The 17,083-nt window shown below is 36.9% G+C and overlaps 1 protein-coding gene across 2 annotated transcripts in view; it reads right to left on the reverse strand.

Moving 5' to 3' along the window:
- SLC9B1 (solute carrier family 9 member B1) overlaps positions 1 to 17,083 on the reverse strand; it is a 116,172-nt gene that overhangs the window by 85,425 nt on the left and 13,664 nt on the right. Inside the window, exons 2-4 of one of the 2 annotated variants that reach the window (XM_016950977.3) lie at positions 15,096 to 15,140; positions 2,706 to 2,775; positions 865 to 1,006 (exon numbers count right to left, since the gene is read on the reverse strand). In XM_016950977.3, the coding sequence (XP_016806466.1) occupies positions 865 to 1,006; positions 2,706 to 2,774 (211 nt within the window). In that variant the 5' untranslated portion in view covers position 2,775; positions 15,096 to 15,140. 2 annotated transcript variants of the gene reach the window in all.

A 17,083-nucleotide genomic window follows, 5' to 3' on the forward strand; every position in this document is an offset into this window, starting at 1 on the left:
TAATAACTGCTTTGTAGAAATGGCCTACTAAATAGACCAAGTCATGGGAACATATGTATATTTACAAAGGAGTCCAATCACTTACGCTGGCAGATGAGGACTATTCAAGTTCACAGAAAACTTTGATTCAAGGTCACCAATATACTGATGTAAATTAAAAAGCAACCTTTACTAATGAAAAAAATCAATGAATAAAATTTGCTTCAAAAGTTTAAAGTTAGCAAGCAGCAAATAAGAAAATAAAAATTTAAAACTTCAATTACTTGTGCTTCATCATTTTTAATCAATTTTTTGTTCTCTATAGGGAACAAAATTCTATATACTTCTGGAAGCCAAAATCTCTTTCTCTCATAGGTTTAATCAAACAGAATATTTAGAAAAACATACACAAGAAAATCTCTTTATAAGTATTTGCTGACAACAACACTATGCTTTAAAATTGTAGTGGGAAAGCAAGTGTTATACAACTTTTTACAAGGTTGCTGTTGTTTTAAAACTTAGGGCCCAATTTTAATAAGAAACATAATTATTTCCAAAATTATAATGTTCTTTCTAGCTAACTTAAAACTAAATGTCAAAGTAGGTTTTAAATAAAACCCTTTAATCAATGATGTTTCTAATCCCAAAAATTTAACATAAAAATGTATGACAAATATTAAAACATACACCTCCTAGGCAATATTTTGTTTTTATCTTTGAAAGATTCAAGAAAATATTTCCTCTTTGTTCACATATTGCTTGTAACAAAGCTGATCATCTGATCTGGAGTATATTGATTAAGTAGTGTCTTTGTTGTCTCATGTTTTAATATTTATCAAACATATTTCTCATCTTCTCTTCATTTACATTTTTTGTTTCACATACCATTTGTAATAATTACATTCAATACTCCTCTTAGAGGACAAGAAATGTATGTCTCCTTTTTTGTCTGTGGTTTTATTTCTTCTGTATCTGATAAGACAGTTTTAGTTTCTTCATGTGCAGTATTATTAGGATCAATGAGACTCTGTAGTAAAACAAGAAAATCTTTAAGGAACCATACTTTCTGTATAATTTTATGAATGAACTAAACCACCAAATTTTAGAATTAAATTTATATTATTACTGTCAATGTGAGGAATCACAGATAGAAAAGAAGATTCATGCTCCATATCAGTAGCTGTTTGGGGATGTAACAGCAGTGTATTTTGCAAGGTACCTTGATTGAACCTTTTATAGACTTGGGTCCCCACTATTTTCAATCATTTGTGTATACTGAATAAAGGTGCCTACAGTTTGGGCACAATAATTAAAAGTGTCCATCCTCTGTATACATCCCAAAGATTATTCACCAAAACTTTTGTGAAATGAAAATACAACCCAATTAGAAAGGAGGTGAAATATAATTTTACTTGGATTCATCTCATTTGATAAATTTATATAACTGAAAGAAAAATGAGAAAAACATAGGTCAAGCCTTCGGAAATTCAAGCATGCTTCCACTAATATTTATAGATAACATATTAAATAGTGCAAGGGTATACCTTAATCTCCCAGGCCTTTTAATGGTAGCCTGATTATGAAACTGCTGATTTTGAAAAAAAGGAATCTTTGGTTTGTGAGAATATTGAGAAACTTCTTCCAATGTAAAAAACAAAACATAAACAATGATAACAACAACAAAACACCAGAGTAGAGTTAACTCTGCAATAGAAATCTCCAAATTTGCCTTATGATTGTCATGGGTGGGTGGGTGTGGGGGTGTGTGTGCCAGCAATTTGAGTGACTTGATAATACTTTGAGTGAGTGAAAGAGGGAACATCTTATCATCACAGGAAACAATAAAAAGGCTAGAGTGCATGGACACATTGAGGAAGGGAATTTTACATGTAATGACTAAGGAGACAGAGATATCAAGGCAGCTGATGGTTAAAAATGAATTATGTAGCTCTTTAAGATCAAAGTTCTTCAAATCTGATCATAATTAACCTATTGGAGTTCTGGTATAGAGGCTTTTTCTGAAAATTCTGTTACTATATAAAAGGGATAAAGACACAATGGTGAATTTTTATTAAGGTGGGTGAAAGGTCATGTAGAGTAAAACCATATTATTTTAAGTTTTATTATTTTAGAATTTGTAATAAACTGATGTAGACTAAGATGACTTCTTCACAGATAATTAGAATCAATGGTGAATATTTAAAATATTTTTAAAAATGACTTTTTGACCCTTAAGAACTGTAGAAATCTCTATTTTAAAAAAATACGAAATTTACAATTCTAATTATGAGCAATTATTACTAAGTAAAACTAGATCAACAAAAGGTCTAATGACTTGCTCTATATATCTATAAAAATAAAAAACTTGGGTCTCTTCAAAATACACAGCACAACGTTTTAATTAATCTAGACTTATCTTTACCTCTGTTAGTTTAAGTTACTGAGTTTTCCCTGAATGTGGTGAGAAATAATAAGCGACATTTCTTCTTATTCCTAAAATCTGTGCTCTTTAGCTCCAAAATGCTCTATAGTCACACCTTTCCATTTGTTTCATTATTTCTGCTCATTTCCTAGGACCCATTACAACTAGCTATTTTAAAATTTACCACTTTTCATTTTTAACCAGATATATAAAAGAAACCTATCTAATAAGTAAACTTTAGGAATAAATTTTAAGATCAGGTTGATTTTATATCATATATTACAATATACTTTTAAGTTTTTACCTGAGGAGTTGTAGATGTTTGGAAGTTTTCATCCTCCAAATGTTCATTTTTTGATTCTGTGGTATGCATGCTAAGATTTAAAAGAAAAATACTTTAAAAGAAGAAACAAGACTATAAATCCATATGAAAACAAACATGGTTAAGTGGGATTAATTTTTTAAAGGATTTTTTGTTCTAAAGTTGTATCACAGTCAAGTCAGATATCTTTATAGTCAACATAGATCCAAATATTCATCTTTAACATTATTAACCAAAGCCATATGCATAAGTTTTAAAAACCATTATCATACAGAAATGTAACATTTCTCAACAGTTCATAATGCTGGCCCATATCATAGAATCATGTATCAGAAAATGCAGAAATTTATTTTATGCACTGAACTGGTGTGTTTGAGTTAATATCCACTGTTGATTTAATCTACCTTCTGTCATGCTCTTACATAAAAGACTCCAGAAAAATTTTAAATGAAATATGACCAACTACAATACCTACATCTATAAGTTACTGATACATACTATCTTTTTATGTGGCCCATTTGAAGGATCTGTAGGTCCAACATTTAAATATATCTATAAAGTTTTATTTTGAAGAAGAATAAAATAGATTAATAAAAGAATAATTACTTATAACTTTTATTTTAAAGTATCTGTTGTTTCTACCTCCTCTGTAATCTTTGCTAGCTTCAAATGTAAGTAGGGTAACTTTTCTTAAAAATATCTTCTCTCAATTTTTGAGTTGTTGTTAAGAACAAAACTAAAGATTTCAAGTTTTAATTTTTAGATAGTCTTATTACCATATCCTGTAGTGCTTCAAGTATCTATACTTTTCTAAAAGGAAAACAATTTTAATAATGAAAATTGTTAACGAAAAGGAACATTAACAGTTGAGTAGCTACCATATGCTAGCTGCTTTACATCTATTGTCTTACCGTAATGAAGTAAAATATTACTGCATAAAATCCTATAAAGAATCATAACTGAATTTATAACGTTATTAAAGCAAAAAATAACCTTTAAAAATTTTGATCAGAAACTTAGATCTAAATTCCTTTAAAGTGTAGTTCCATTTTGATTGAAGTGACTGTCAAAATAACTATCTTGTCATTAGAATGATGTATTAGTCCATTTTCATGCAGCTATGAAGAGATACCTGAGTCTGGGTAATTTATAAAGGAAAGAGGTTGAATTGACTCACAGTTCCACATGGCTGGGGAGGCCACAGGAAGCTTAAAATCATACTGGAGGGGACCTCTTCACAGGGTGGCAGAAGAGAGAATGAGTGCAAGCAGGGGAAATGCCAGACACTTATAAAACCATTAGATCTTCTGAGACTAACTCACAAGATCCAATTACCTATACCTTGTCCCACCCATGACATGTGGGGATTATTATAACTCAAGGTGAGATTTGGGTGGGGACAGAGACAAACCATATCATTCTGCCCCTGGCCCCTCCCAAATCTCATGTCCTCACACTTCAAAACACAATTATGCCTTTCCAACAGTCCCCCAAAGTCTTAACTAATTCCAGCATTAACTCAAAAGCCTAAGTCCAAAGTCTTGTCTGAGACAAGGCAAGTCGCTTCTGCCTATGAGTCTATAAAATCGAAAGCAAGTTGGTTACTTCCTAGGTACAATGGGGGTACTGGGAGAAATTGGCCAAAACAAAGAGGCTACAGACCCCATGCAAGTCCGAAATCCAATAGGGCAATCAGTAAACCTTAAAGTTCCATAATGATCTCCTTTTACTCCATGTGGCACATCTAGGTCACGCTGATGCAAGAGGTGGGCTCCCATGGCCTTGGGTAGCTCCGCCCCTGTGGCTCTGCAGAGTTACAGTCCCACTCTCTGGTGCTTTCACAGGCTGGCATTGAGGGTCTGCTGCTTTTCCAGGCACATGGTGCAAGCTGCTGGTGGATCTACCATTCTGGGGTCTGGAGGATGGTGGCCCTCTTCTCACAGCTCCTCCAGGTAGTGCCCCAGTGGGGACTCTGTGTGGGGGCTCCAACCCCACATTTTCCCTTTGCATTGCCCTAGCAGAGGTTCTCCATGAGGGCTCTGCCACTGGAGTAAACTTCTGCCTGGATATCCAGGCATTTCTATATATCCTCTGAAATCTAGGTGGAGGTTCCCAAAGCTCAGTTCCTGAGTTCTGTGCACCTGTCGGCCTAACACCACGTGTAAGCTGCCAAGCCTTGGGGCTTGCACCCTCTGAAGCAATGCCAGAGCTGTACCTGGCCTCCTTTAGACATAGCTGGAGCTGAAGCAGCTGGGATGCAGGGCACCATGTCCCAAGGCTGCATAGAGCAGGGTCACCCTGGGCCTGGCCCACAAAGCCATTTTTCCCTCCTAGGTCTCCAGGCCTGTGATGGGAGGGGCTGCCACAAAGGTCTCTGAAAATGCCCTGGAGACATTTTCCCCATTGTCTTGGTGATTAACATTTGACTCCTCATTACTTATGCAAATTTCTGCAGCAGGCTTGAAATTCTACCCCCTTCCCCAGAAAATGTTTTTTTTTCTATTGCATCATCAGGCTGCAATTTTTCCAAACTTCTATGCTCTGCTTCCTCTTGAACACTTTGCCACTTAGAAATTTCTTCTGCCAGATATCCTAAATTATCACTCTCAAGTTCAAAGTTCTACAGATCTCTGGGGCAGAGGCAAAATGCCACCAGTCTCTTTGCTAAAGCATAGCAAGAGTGACCTTTACTCCAATTCCCAACAAGTTCCTCATCTCCATCTCAAACCACCTCAGCCTACACTTCATTGTCCATATCACCATCAGCATTTTGGTCAAAGCCATTCAACAAGTCTCTACGAAGTTCCACACTTTCCCACATCTTCCTCTCTTCTGAGCCCTCCAACCTGTTCCAACCTCAGCTTGTTACCCAGTTCCAAAGTTGCTTCCACATTTCTGGGTATCTTTATAACAGCAGCCCACTCTGTGGTGCCAGTTTACATTAGTCCTTTTTCACGCTACTACAAAGAAATACCCAAGACTGGGTAATTTATAAAGGAAAGAGGTTTAATGGACTCACAGTTCCACATGGCTGGGGAGGCCTCAGGAAACTTACAATCATGGCAGAGGGCAGCTCTTCACAAGGCAGCAGGAAAGAGAATGAGTGAAAGCAGGGGAAATGCCAGACAATTATAAAATCATCAGATCTCATGACGTGATCACATCAGATCACTCATTATCATGAGAACAGCATGGGGAAACCACCACCATGATCCAGTTACCTCCACATTGTTCCACCCCTGACACATGGGGATTATTACAATTCAAGGTGAAATTTGGGTGGGGACACAGAATCAAACCATATCAAATGACTACCTTGTCATAAGCTGTTAGATTATGAGGTAATTGGTAAGAATAAGGGAGGTAGGTGAATCACCTAAGTTGTGTCATGTTCTGAATAGACAGGCTGGGAGTTAGAGCCATTAAAAAGTTTGAGCTGAAGTGCACATAAATTTTGAGGAGAGGACACAAAATTAATTTACACACTTAATAATTTTTGAATGTCTACTCTTCTGGCCTCTGAAGGCAAAGCAGCCAATCAAAACAAAATAAAACAGAAATATAGGCTTCTGTTCTCATGGATCTTATACTCTTGTTAGGTGGAAGGGGAAGATTATAAAAAACATTTTCAGTACTGCAGAAAATAAATGAGGATCATATTATAGAGATCAAGGTGACATTTGAACTGTGTCCTAAATGAGGAGAAGCTGTGAGTCATAAGTAAGCAGATGGACAAGGAGCAGGCAAACATAACACCAAGAATCATACAAATGGAGACATCAAGCGACTAGGCAGCATATTTTAAGATATGTAACTATAATGATTAGGATAGCAGGGCTTGGAACCCAGGCAAGCAGACTATGCATTAGAACTTCAAAACCTAAGTTAGGGGTCTGAATAATAGATGCACAGGTTAATAGCTATAAGAGAAGCTTTATACTGAGTCAAGCAATATATGTGACTGGCAGTCACTCAATACCCTCTTTATATATCTGCCAAGAGTGGAATTGGTAGGTGGTATGCCTAAATGCAAGGACTTTGAGTTGAGAAAGAAATGTATTCAACTCTTCTCTTATCTTTTCATAACTGTGGGAAGTGATTTATCTCCACTGGCCTCAATTTCCTTATCTGAAAAAATATATAATAATGCTTAGTTTATTGGTTATCATAATAATTAAATTATAATAGCTAATGCCAGTTGAACTATATTAAGCACTTAACATGAATCATCTTCCTCAATTCTCTCAACAACTCTATGAGGTATTTAATACTATTATCCCCATTTTATAGATTTTCAAACTATGGATGCAGGAAAGTTAAGTAATTTAACTTTCAATATGGTCATATAACTAGCAAGTGGGGAGCTGGAATTTAAATGAAGTACTCTTTAATATTACTCAGATCTTTGTCAACTTTAGTATTGTCTCTTTTTTTCTTTTAACTGTTGTGGTGACATTGCGTTATGAATTTAAATTGCATTTCTATAATGAGCATTTTTTCATATATTTACTGGCCATTTGAATATCTTCTTTAGTAAAGTGTTCAAATCTCTTGTCCATTTTTTGGTTGTACTGGATCCCATTTTCATATTGATATGTTGGAGTTCTTTTTAGGTATTAAAAATGTAAATCTTTTATTGGATATATAAAGAGCCAATATCATCTCCCACTCTGTGTCTTGCTTTTTTATGCTGATAATACCTTTTTTAAAAGATACTTTAATTTGGCCCAATTTACTATTTCCTTTCTTTATCCTTAGAGCTTTTATTGTTTAAGAAATCTTTGCCAACCCATGTAGGAGAATGTTTATTCTCCTATATATTCTTCCACAAACATTATTGTTTTGCTTTTCACATAGGAAAGGAACAACAACAGGTCTATGGTCTATGAGCCATCTGGAATTGAATTTCATATATGGGATGTGAGGAAGAGATCAAAGTTTATTTTTCCCATATCAATATCTAATTGACTCAGCACAATTTATTAAAAATATCATCCTCTATACATTGTATTGCAATGCCACTTTTTTTTGTAAATCAGGTATATGAATTTATTTTCATATTCTATCCTGTTCCACTGGCCCATTTGTCTATCCTTAGGCTAACATTATGCTAGTGCTTGTATTTTTTTTTCTGAGATAGGGTCTTCCTCTGTCACCCAGGCTGGAGTGCAGTGACACAATAATAGCTCACTACAGCCTCAATCTCCTGGGCTCAAGTGATCCTCCCACCTCAGCCTCCTAAGTAGCTGGGACTACAGCCACAAGCCATCATGTCCAGCAATTTTTTTTTTTTTAATTTTTAGTAGAGTCGAAGACTCACTATATTGCCCAGGCTGGTCTCAAACTCCTGAGCTCAAGCAATCCTTTTGTCTCAGCCTCCCATAGTGCTGACAGGCATGAGCCATTGTGTCCAGCCAGTATAACAGATATTGACATCTGGTGTTGTTGTACATTCTCCACTTTTGTTGTTCTTCAGAATTGGATTGACTTTTTGATCCTTTGTATTTCCACATACATTTTAGGACCAAGTTGTCAATTTACACACACACAGCTGGAATTTTGACTGAAGTTACATTGAATCTATAGATTAATTTGGGGAGAACTGACATCTTAACAATATTGAGTCTTCCAATCTTTGAACACTGCATATTCCTCCATTTATTTAGATTTTCTTGATCTTAATAATTTTTTGTGTTTTCAATGTACAGAACAGTATGTCTTTCATTAGGCTTATTTTTAGGTATTTTATGTTTTTTGGATGGTTATAAAAATTATAACTTTAAAAATTCATTATTTGTTTCTTGCTGGCATACAGAAATATGAATAATTTTCATTCATTTCACTTTGTATCAGGCCTCGATAAATTCACTTAATTCTAATAGTCTGTAGATTTGTTTGGATTTTCTAAGTACATACATACACAGTCAGCAAATATAAGTTTTATTTCTTCCTCTCTAAATTTTATGTATTTTTCTCCCTTTTTCTTTGTTTTTCTGGCTTTAACCTGCTGTTACAGTTGTTCTAAATCATTGCTAACCTTGGTATTGTCTGTCTTCAGAATTTGTTTTAATATAGATCTGTTGGTGATAAATTCCTTATTTCTTTGCCTGAAAAATATCTATACTTAACCTTCACTTTTGAAAGTGATTCTTATTAGATATAGGTTAGAGTTTATTTTCTTTAAGTACTTTAAAGATGTTCCACTGTATTCTGGCTCCCATAGTTTCTGTTAAAAATTTAACTGTCATTCTTGCTATGACTCCTTTGATAATAATAATATCTTTTTTACTTTGGCTGATACTAATCACAATTATTTTAAGCAATTTTCCTGTGGTAAAATATGCATAAAATTTACCATTTTAACCACTTTAAAGTATATAGTTCCAGGGGCATTATGTATATTTGCATTGTTAAGCAACCATCACCACCATCCATCTCCAGAACTTTTTCATTATCTTGACCTGAAACTGTGTATGTATTAATTAAACAATAACTTCCCATTCTCCCCTCCTCTAATCCCTGATAGCCACCATTCTCCTTTCTGTCTCTATGAATGTGAATATTCCAGGTACTTTATATGATTCAAGTCATACAATATTTGCCCTTTTTTATCTTGCTTATTGCACTTATCATGCCTTCAAAATTCATCTAAAATTTATTCAAAATTCTGTGCATGTTGTAGCATGTACAGAATTTCCTTCCTTTTTAAAGGCTGAATAATATGCATTTATATGTATATATCACATTTTGTTTATCCATTCATCTACTGATAGACCTTTTGGCTATTGTGAATAATGCTGCTATGAAAATAGGTGTACCAATATCTGTTTGAATCCCTGATTTCAATTCTATTTGGTATATACCTGGAAATGGAATTGATGGATCATATGGTAATTCTATGTTTAATTTTTGGAGGAACCATCATCATATGGTTTTTTTTTTCACAGCAGGTACATCATTTTATATTGACATCAACAATGCACAATGATTCCAGTTTCTCCACATGCAAGCAAACACTTGTTATTTTCTGTTTTTTGGTAATAGCCATCCCAATAGGTGTGAATGGTATCTACTGTAGTTTTCATTTCCACTTCCCTAATGATTAATGAGGTTGAGTATCTTTTCATGTGCTTACTATTTGCATATATCTTTTTTGGAGAAATGTCTCTTCAAGTCCTTTGTCCATTTTTATTCTTATTTTTTTGAGACAAGGTCTCATTATGTCACCCAGGCTGGAGTGCAGTGGCACAAACATAGATCGTGCAGCCTTGAACTCCTGGGCTCAAGGGATCCTCTGCCTCAGCCTCTCAAGTGGTAGGACTACTGGTGCACACGTCCACACCCAGCAATTTATTTTTTTGTACAGCCAGGGTCTTGCTGTGTAGCCCAGGCTGGTCTGAAACTCCCAGCCTCAAAGTGCTGGGATTATGGGCATGAGCTATTGTACCCAGCATCTTTGCCCATTTTAAAATTGGGATGTTTGTTTTTTTCTGTTGCTGAGTTGTAGGAGTTCTTTATATACTGTAGGTATTAATATCTTATTAGTAATATGCAAGTATTTTCTGTAAGTTGCCTTGTCACTCTGTTGATAGTGTCCTTTGTTGCACATAAGTTTTAAATGTTAATGTAGTCCAATTTATCTGTTTTTCCTTTTGTTGCCTGTACTTTTGGCATCATAGCCGAGAAGTAAACTGCCAAATCCAATATCATGAAGCTTTCCTTCTATATTTTCCTTTAAGAGTTTTAATATTTTTAGTTTTTATAATCGTAGTTATTGTAACCTCTTTAACTCAAAAATCTGGATCCCTTTTGAGTCTGTTTCCCTTTTCAATTTTCTATCTTGGCTTAAGGTCATATAACATTGTCTAATACTATGGTTCACAATTTTTATTGAAAGTTTGACATTGTGTACAAATTGTACAGTCTCCAGATGATAACTTCTTTTGGAAAGAAACATGTGGAGTAGGGGGAGTGAAAAAATCACTTTAACCAAATCAGAGATGGAGCTCAGTTGATAGCTTTGTAATGCTCAGTTTTATTTCAATTTGTCCTTGTTCCTCAAGTATAGTCCTTTAGGGATTTTGCCCTAGATGATTTCCTTGATAAATTATGGCAGTGTCACTTGATTCCTCCCATATCAGGCATTGTATTATTCTGTTTTCACACTTCTTCTATAAAGAACTGCCCAAGACTGAGTAATTTAAAAAGGAAAGAGGTTTAATTGACTCACAATTCAACATGGCTGAGGAGGCTTCAGGAAACTTACAATCAAGTGGAAGGTGAAGGAGAAGCAAGGACCGTCTTCACATGGTGGCAGAAGAGAGAAGTGCAAGCAGGGGAAAATGCCAGATGCTTATAAAACCATCAGATCTCATGAGAACGCATTCACTGTCTTGAGAATAGGACGAGGGAAACTGCCCCCTTGATCCAGTCACCTTCCTCCCTTGACACATGGAAATTACAGGTCTCTTCCTCTACACATGGAGATTACAATATGAGATGAGATTTGGGTGGAGACACAGAACCAAACCATACTGTTCTGCCCTTGCCCTCCCAAATCCCATGTCCTTTATACATTTCAACATCAATCATGCCTTCCCAACAGTCCCCCAAAGTCTTAACTCATTCCAGCATTAACTCAAAAGTACAAGTCCAAAGTCTCATCTGAGGCAAGGCAAGTTTTCAAAACCAATCATGCCTTCACAACAATCCCCCAAAGTCTTAATTCATTCCAGCATTAACTCAAAGGTCCACAGACCAATGTCTCATCTGAAACAAGGCAAGTTCCTTCCACCTATGATTCTGTAAAATCAAGAGCAAGTTAGTTACTTCCAAGATACAATGAGGGTACAGGCATTGGGTAAATATTCCTGTTCTAGATGGGAGAAATTGGTCAAAACAAAGGGGCTATGGGCCCCACGTAAGTCTAAAATCCAGTGGGGGCAGTCATTAAACCTTAAAGCTCCAAAATAATCTCCTTTGACTCCATGTCTCACATCCAGGGCATGCTGATGTAAAGGGTAGACTCCCATGGCCTAGGGCAGCTCTGCCTCTGTGGCTTGGCAGGGTATAGCCCCATGCCTGGCTGCTTTCACAGCTGGCATTGAGTGTCTGCCGACATTACAGGGGCATGGTGCAAGCTGTCAATGGATCTACCATTCTGGTGTCTGGAGAATGATGGTCCTCTTCTCACAGCTCCACTAGGTAGTGCCCCATTGGGGACCCTGTGTGAGGGAGTCCAACCCCACATTTCCTTTCCACACTGCCCTAGCTAGAGGTTCTTCTTGAGGCTCCACCCCTGTACCAAACTTCTGCCTGGGCATCCAGTCATTTCCATACATCTTCTGAAATCTAGGTGGAGGTTTGCAAAGCTCAATTCTTGACCTCTGTGCACCCATGGGCCCAACGCCACGTGTAAGCCACCAGGGCTTGGGGTTTCACCCTCTTGAAGCAACAACCTGAGCTGTACATTGGCCCCTGTTAGCCATGGCTGGGATGCAGGGAACCAAGTCCTGAGAGTGCACAAAGCAGCAAGGCCCTTGGCCTGGCCCACAAAACCACTTTCTCCTCCTAGGCTTCCAGACCTGTTATGGGAGGGGCTGCCATGAAGATCTCTGATATTTTCCCCATTCTCCTCATTACTTACGCAAATGTCTGCAGGCAGCTTGAACTTCTCCCCCAAAAATGGATTTTTCTTTTCTATTACATGGTCAGGCCACAAAATTTGCAAACTCTTAGGGTCTGTCACCTCTTGAACGCTTTGCTGCTTAGAAATTTCTCCTGCCAGATACCCTAAATCATCTCTCTTGAGTATGAAGTTCCACAGACCTCTAGGGCAGGGGCAAAATGCCAGCAGTCTCTTTGCTAAAGCATAGAAGAGTGATCTTTGGTCCAGTTCCAATAAGCTCCCATCTCCATTTGAGACCACCTCAGCCTGAAATTCAGTGTCCATATCACCATCCAGCGTTTTGATCCAAACCATTCAACAAGTCTCCAGGAAGTTCCAAACTTTCTCACATACTCCTCTATTCTTCTGAGCCCTCCAAACTGTTCCCACCTCTACCTGTTACCCAGTTCCAAAGTCACTTCCACATTTTCAAGTATCTTTATAGCAGTACCCCACTCTTCACAGTACCAATTTTCTGTATTAGTCCCATTTTCACACTGCTATAAAGAACTGCCCAACATTGGGTAATTTATAAACAAAAGAGGTTTAACTGACTCACAGTTCTGCATGGCTTGGGAGGCCACAGAAAACTTACAATCATGGTGGAAGGCAAAGGAGGAGCACGGACCTTCTTCACATGGTGGCAGAAGAGAGAAGTGCAAGAAGGGAACAGGCCAAATGCTTATAAAATTATCAGATCTCATGAGAACTCACTGACTATCTTGAGGACAGCATGGGGAAAACTGCTTCTATGATCCAATCACCTCTCTCCCTCAACATGTGGGCTTACAGGTCTCTCCCTCAACACGTGGGGATTCCAATTCAAGATGAGATTTGGGTGGGGACACAGGCCCAAACCATATCAGGCATACCTTACCATTTCCTAACTTGGTTTATTTCTACTGTCCATACTTTCCTATATTGGAAGAGCTGAATTAACATCTTCAATGTTACATAACTATAAATAAAGGAGTCGGAGCCCATCAGGCAGTCTGACTCCAGAGCCCATACTCTTAAAACTAAACTGCTTATAATGTGACAAGTATTCTGTGCAAGACATAGACTAAAGCTCTCATAAGAATTTATAGGCTAACATTTAGAAAATGCTGTAATAACTTAAATCTATAAAAGATTAAATGATCTACCAAGAAAAGAGAAAAAAATCAAACAACTATATAATTTTTTGACTTTTCCATTTTAGAAAATGAACTAGTACGAGTAACTTCTTTAGGAAGTAAAAAAGAGTCTTAAGAAAAACTTAAAAATAGAAAATAAAGGATGAATAAGTCACAGAAGGCTAAAATGGTTTAGAAATAGCCCATTGGAAATCAATTACAAAGCTGTTCAGACCCTTGGGGATTATGCCAATAATGCTATTCCATTGCCTCTGAGCAGCCCTCTCCATGGTCCTTAACTCTCGAGTGCTTTCACTGAACACTCTGGAACTTCTGCCAGATGATTATCAAACTGTATTATATTCTCAACCTCTTTTCAAAGCATTCTCTCAAATTCTGTGCCCTATATGAAACAAAGCCCTTCCTTTAAGGAGGACACTGCTTCCCCTATAGTCCTCTCACATAACAGCATTTTATTCACTAACATTCCTTCTGACACCCTACTGCTATTTCTAAAACTTCTTATATAAAAAAGAAACAAAATCCTTGCTTTTTTAAAGCTTGCATAATTTGACAATACCACCTTCCTCCCCTTCTACTCACTGTTACTTACCTTATTTTGATCCCTTTCCATTATTCACCAAAGATGTTGGTGCTTGACCCCCATATTTGTAATCTTTTCATCTTACACACTTGGATAATTCATCTACTATCTTGTTTCTTCAGTTCTTTACTTCCTTTCTAATAAAGGAAAGACCACACTAAAACCTTCTATCATCTGAAATGCTCTATTATCGATAATCATGATTTCAAGCATCTACATCTCTGAATACTACTTCATCTTCTTTCAGTTCTCTTGTTCAGTTGTATTCACTTCATCCCCTCCAATTATTCTTCACTTTCATCAGGATGTGCAGTGTAATGAACCCTGTAACTCAAACTTTTGCCCTCTTCCTTCTTTACCTGTTTTTGTATTCAATACCTGTGATCCATCATCCTCAAAATACTGTTATAAATATCTTAAACTATCTTGAAATACCTTTGTTGCTTCATTGTTGCACATTTCTAGAAACACCTCAATCTAGGGATGCTGCTGCCCTACTTCCACTGATGCCCCTCCCCAGCTGACACACATGCACCCTTTTGCATTGCTGAGGCAGCTGGCATGTGTGAGCATGCAAAGATCCTCTTGCCACTACCCCAGTGAAGCACTCCAATGGGGGTAATTCCCCATTGGAGTACTGTGGCAGTGGACTAGGAATACCTTGGCTCCTGCAGCACAGCAGGTTCCTAACCTTGAGGGGCCAGAGAACAGAGCTAGGGGCCTGGTTTCAGCCCCCCAGAGCTACAGCACACAGCCGAGGAGAGCTCAGCTGAGCCTTGACCCCTTAAAATCTTCCAGAAATGAAGCCAGCCAACTGAACCCACCTTATACCACAACCAAACCCCCAAGGGCATCAAAGAAGATAAAAGCAAAAAGCCCCATCTATAGGACAACAACTTAAATGTTGAAGGAACATCAGCCCACACAGATGAGAAATAACCAGCACAAGAACTCTGGCAACTCAAGAAGCCCAAGTATCTTCTTACCTCCATATGACTGTAGTTGTTCCTCAGCAATGATTCTTAACCAGGCTGAAATGACAGACATATAATTCAGAATATGGATAGAAATGAACATTGACATTCAGGAGAAAGTTGAACCCCAATGCAAGGATTCTAAGGAATACAATAAAATGATATAGGAACTTAAAAATGAAATGGCCATTTAAGAGAGAACCAAACTGATCTGATAGAACTAAGAAACTCACTACAAGAATTTCATAATACAACCACGAGTATTAACAGCAGAATAGACCAAGCTCAGGAAATAATCTCAGAGCTTGAAGACCATTTCTTTGAAACAACTGTCAGACAAAAATAAAGAAAAAAGAACAAAAAGAATAAACACCTCTGAGAAATAAGGGATTATGTAAAGAGAACAAATCTACAACTCATCTATGTCCCAGAAAGAGAGGGAGAAAGAGTAAGTAATGTGGAAAACATATTTGAGGATATCATCCATGAAAATTTCCCCAATCTTGCTAGAGATGCCAATATTCAAATTCAAGAAATGCAGAGAACCCCTGTGAGATACTATACACAATGACCATCCCCAAAACACAAAGCAATCAGATTCTCCAAGGTCGAAATGAAAGAAAAAAGCATTAAAGGCTGCTAGAGAAAAGAGGCAGGTCATCTACAAATGGAACCCCATTAGGCTAAGAGTGGACCTTTCAGCAGAAACTCTACAAGCCAGGAAAGATTGAGGGGCCTATATTCAGCATTCTTAAAGAAAAGAAATTTCAACCAAGAATTTCTTATCTAGTTAAAAGAGGCTTCATAAGCAGAGGAGAAATAAGATCCTTTCAGACAAACAAATGCTAAGGGAATTTGTTACCACCAGATGTGCCTTACAAGAGGTCCTGAAGGGAGTGCTAAACATAGAAATTAAAGACTGTTACCAGCCACCACAAAAACACACTTAAATACATAGACCATTGACACTATAAAGTAGAAACTACACAATCAAATCTTCATAATAAACAGCTAGCAACATGATGACAGAATTAAATTTGCATATATCAAAGTATCAACTTTGAATGTAAATGAGCCAAATGCCCCAATTAAAAGGCACAGAATGGCAAGTTGGATAAAGAAGCAAGACCCAACAATATACTGTCTTAAAAAGACTCATCTCACATGCAATGATAACTATAAGCTCAAAGTAAAGGAATAGAGAAAAATCTACCAAGAAAATTAAAAAAAAAAAAAACAGAAAAAAGCAGGGGTTACTGTTCTAATTTCAGACAAAACAGACTTTAAACAAACAGTGATGAAAAAAGATGACAAAGAAGGACATTACATAATGGTAAAGGGTTCAGTTCAACAAGAAGACCTAACTACCCTAAATATATATATGAACCCACCACAGAAGCAAACAGATTCATAAAATAAGTTCTTAAAGACCTATGAAGAAACTTAGATAACCACATACAAGCAGTGGGAAGTTTAAACATCCCATTGACAGTACTAGACAGATCACTGAGGCAGAAAACTGACAAAGATATTTGGGACCTGCACTCAACACTTGATCAATGAACCTAACAGACTTTTACACAACTTGCCACCCCAAAACAATAGAATATACATTATTCTCATCTGCACATGGCACATACTGTAAATTGGCCACATGATCAGCCATAAAACAATTCTCAGCAAATTTTAAAAAACTGAACCACACTCTTAGACCACAGTGCAGTAACAATAGAAATCAATACTAAAAAGAACTCTCAAAACCATAGAGTTACATGGAAATTAAGCAACCTGTTCCTGAATGACTTTTGGGTAAACAATAAAATTAAGTCAGAAATTAAGAAATTCTTTGAAACTATTGAGAACAAAGATACAATATAACAGAATCTCTGAGACAGGGCTAAAGCATGCTAAGAGAAAAGTTTATAGCACTAAATGCCCCCATATAAAAGTTAGAAAGATCTCAAATTAACAACCTATCCTTACGGCTAGAAGAAATAGAA

The sequence above is a fragment of the Pan troglodytes genome, chromosome 3, assembly GCF_028858775.2.
Source record: "Pan troglodytes isolate AG18354 chromosome 3, NHGRI_mPanTro3-v2.0_pri, whole genome shotgun sequence".
NCBI classification, from domain to species: domain Eukaryota; kingdom Metazoa; phylum Chordata; class Mammalia; order Primates; family Hominidae; genus Pan; species Pan troglodytes.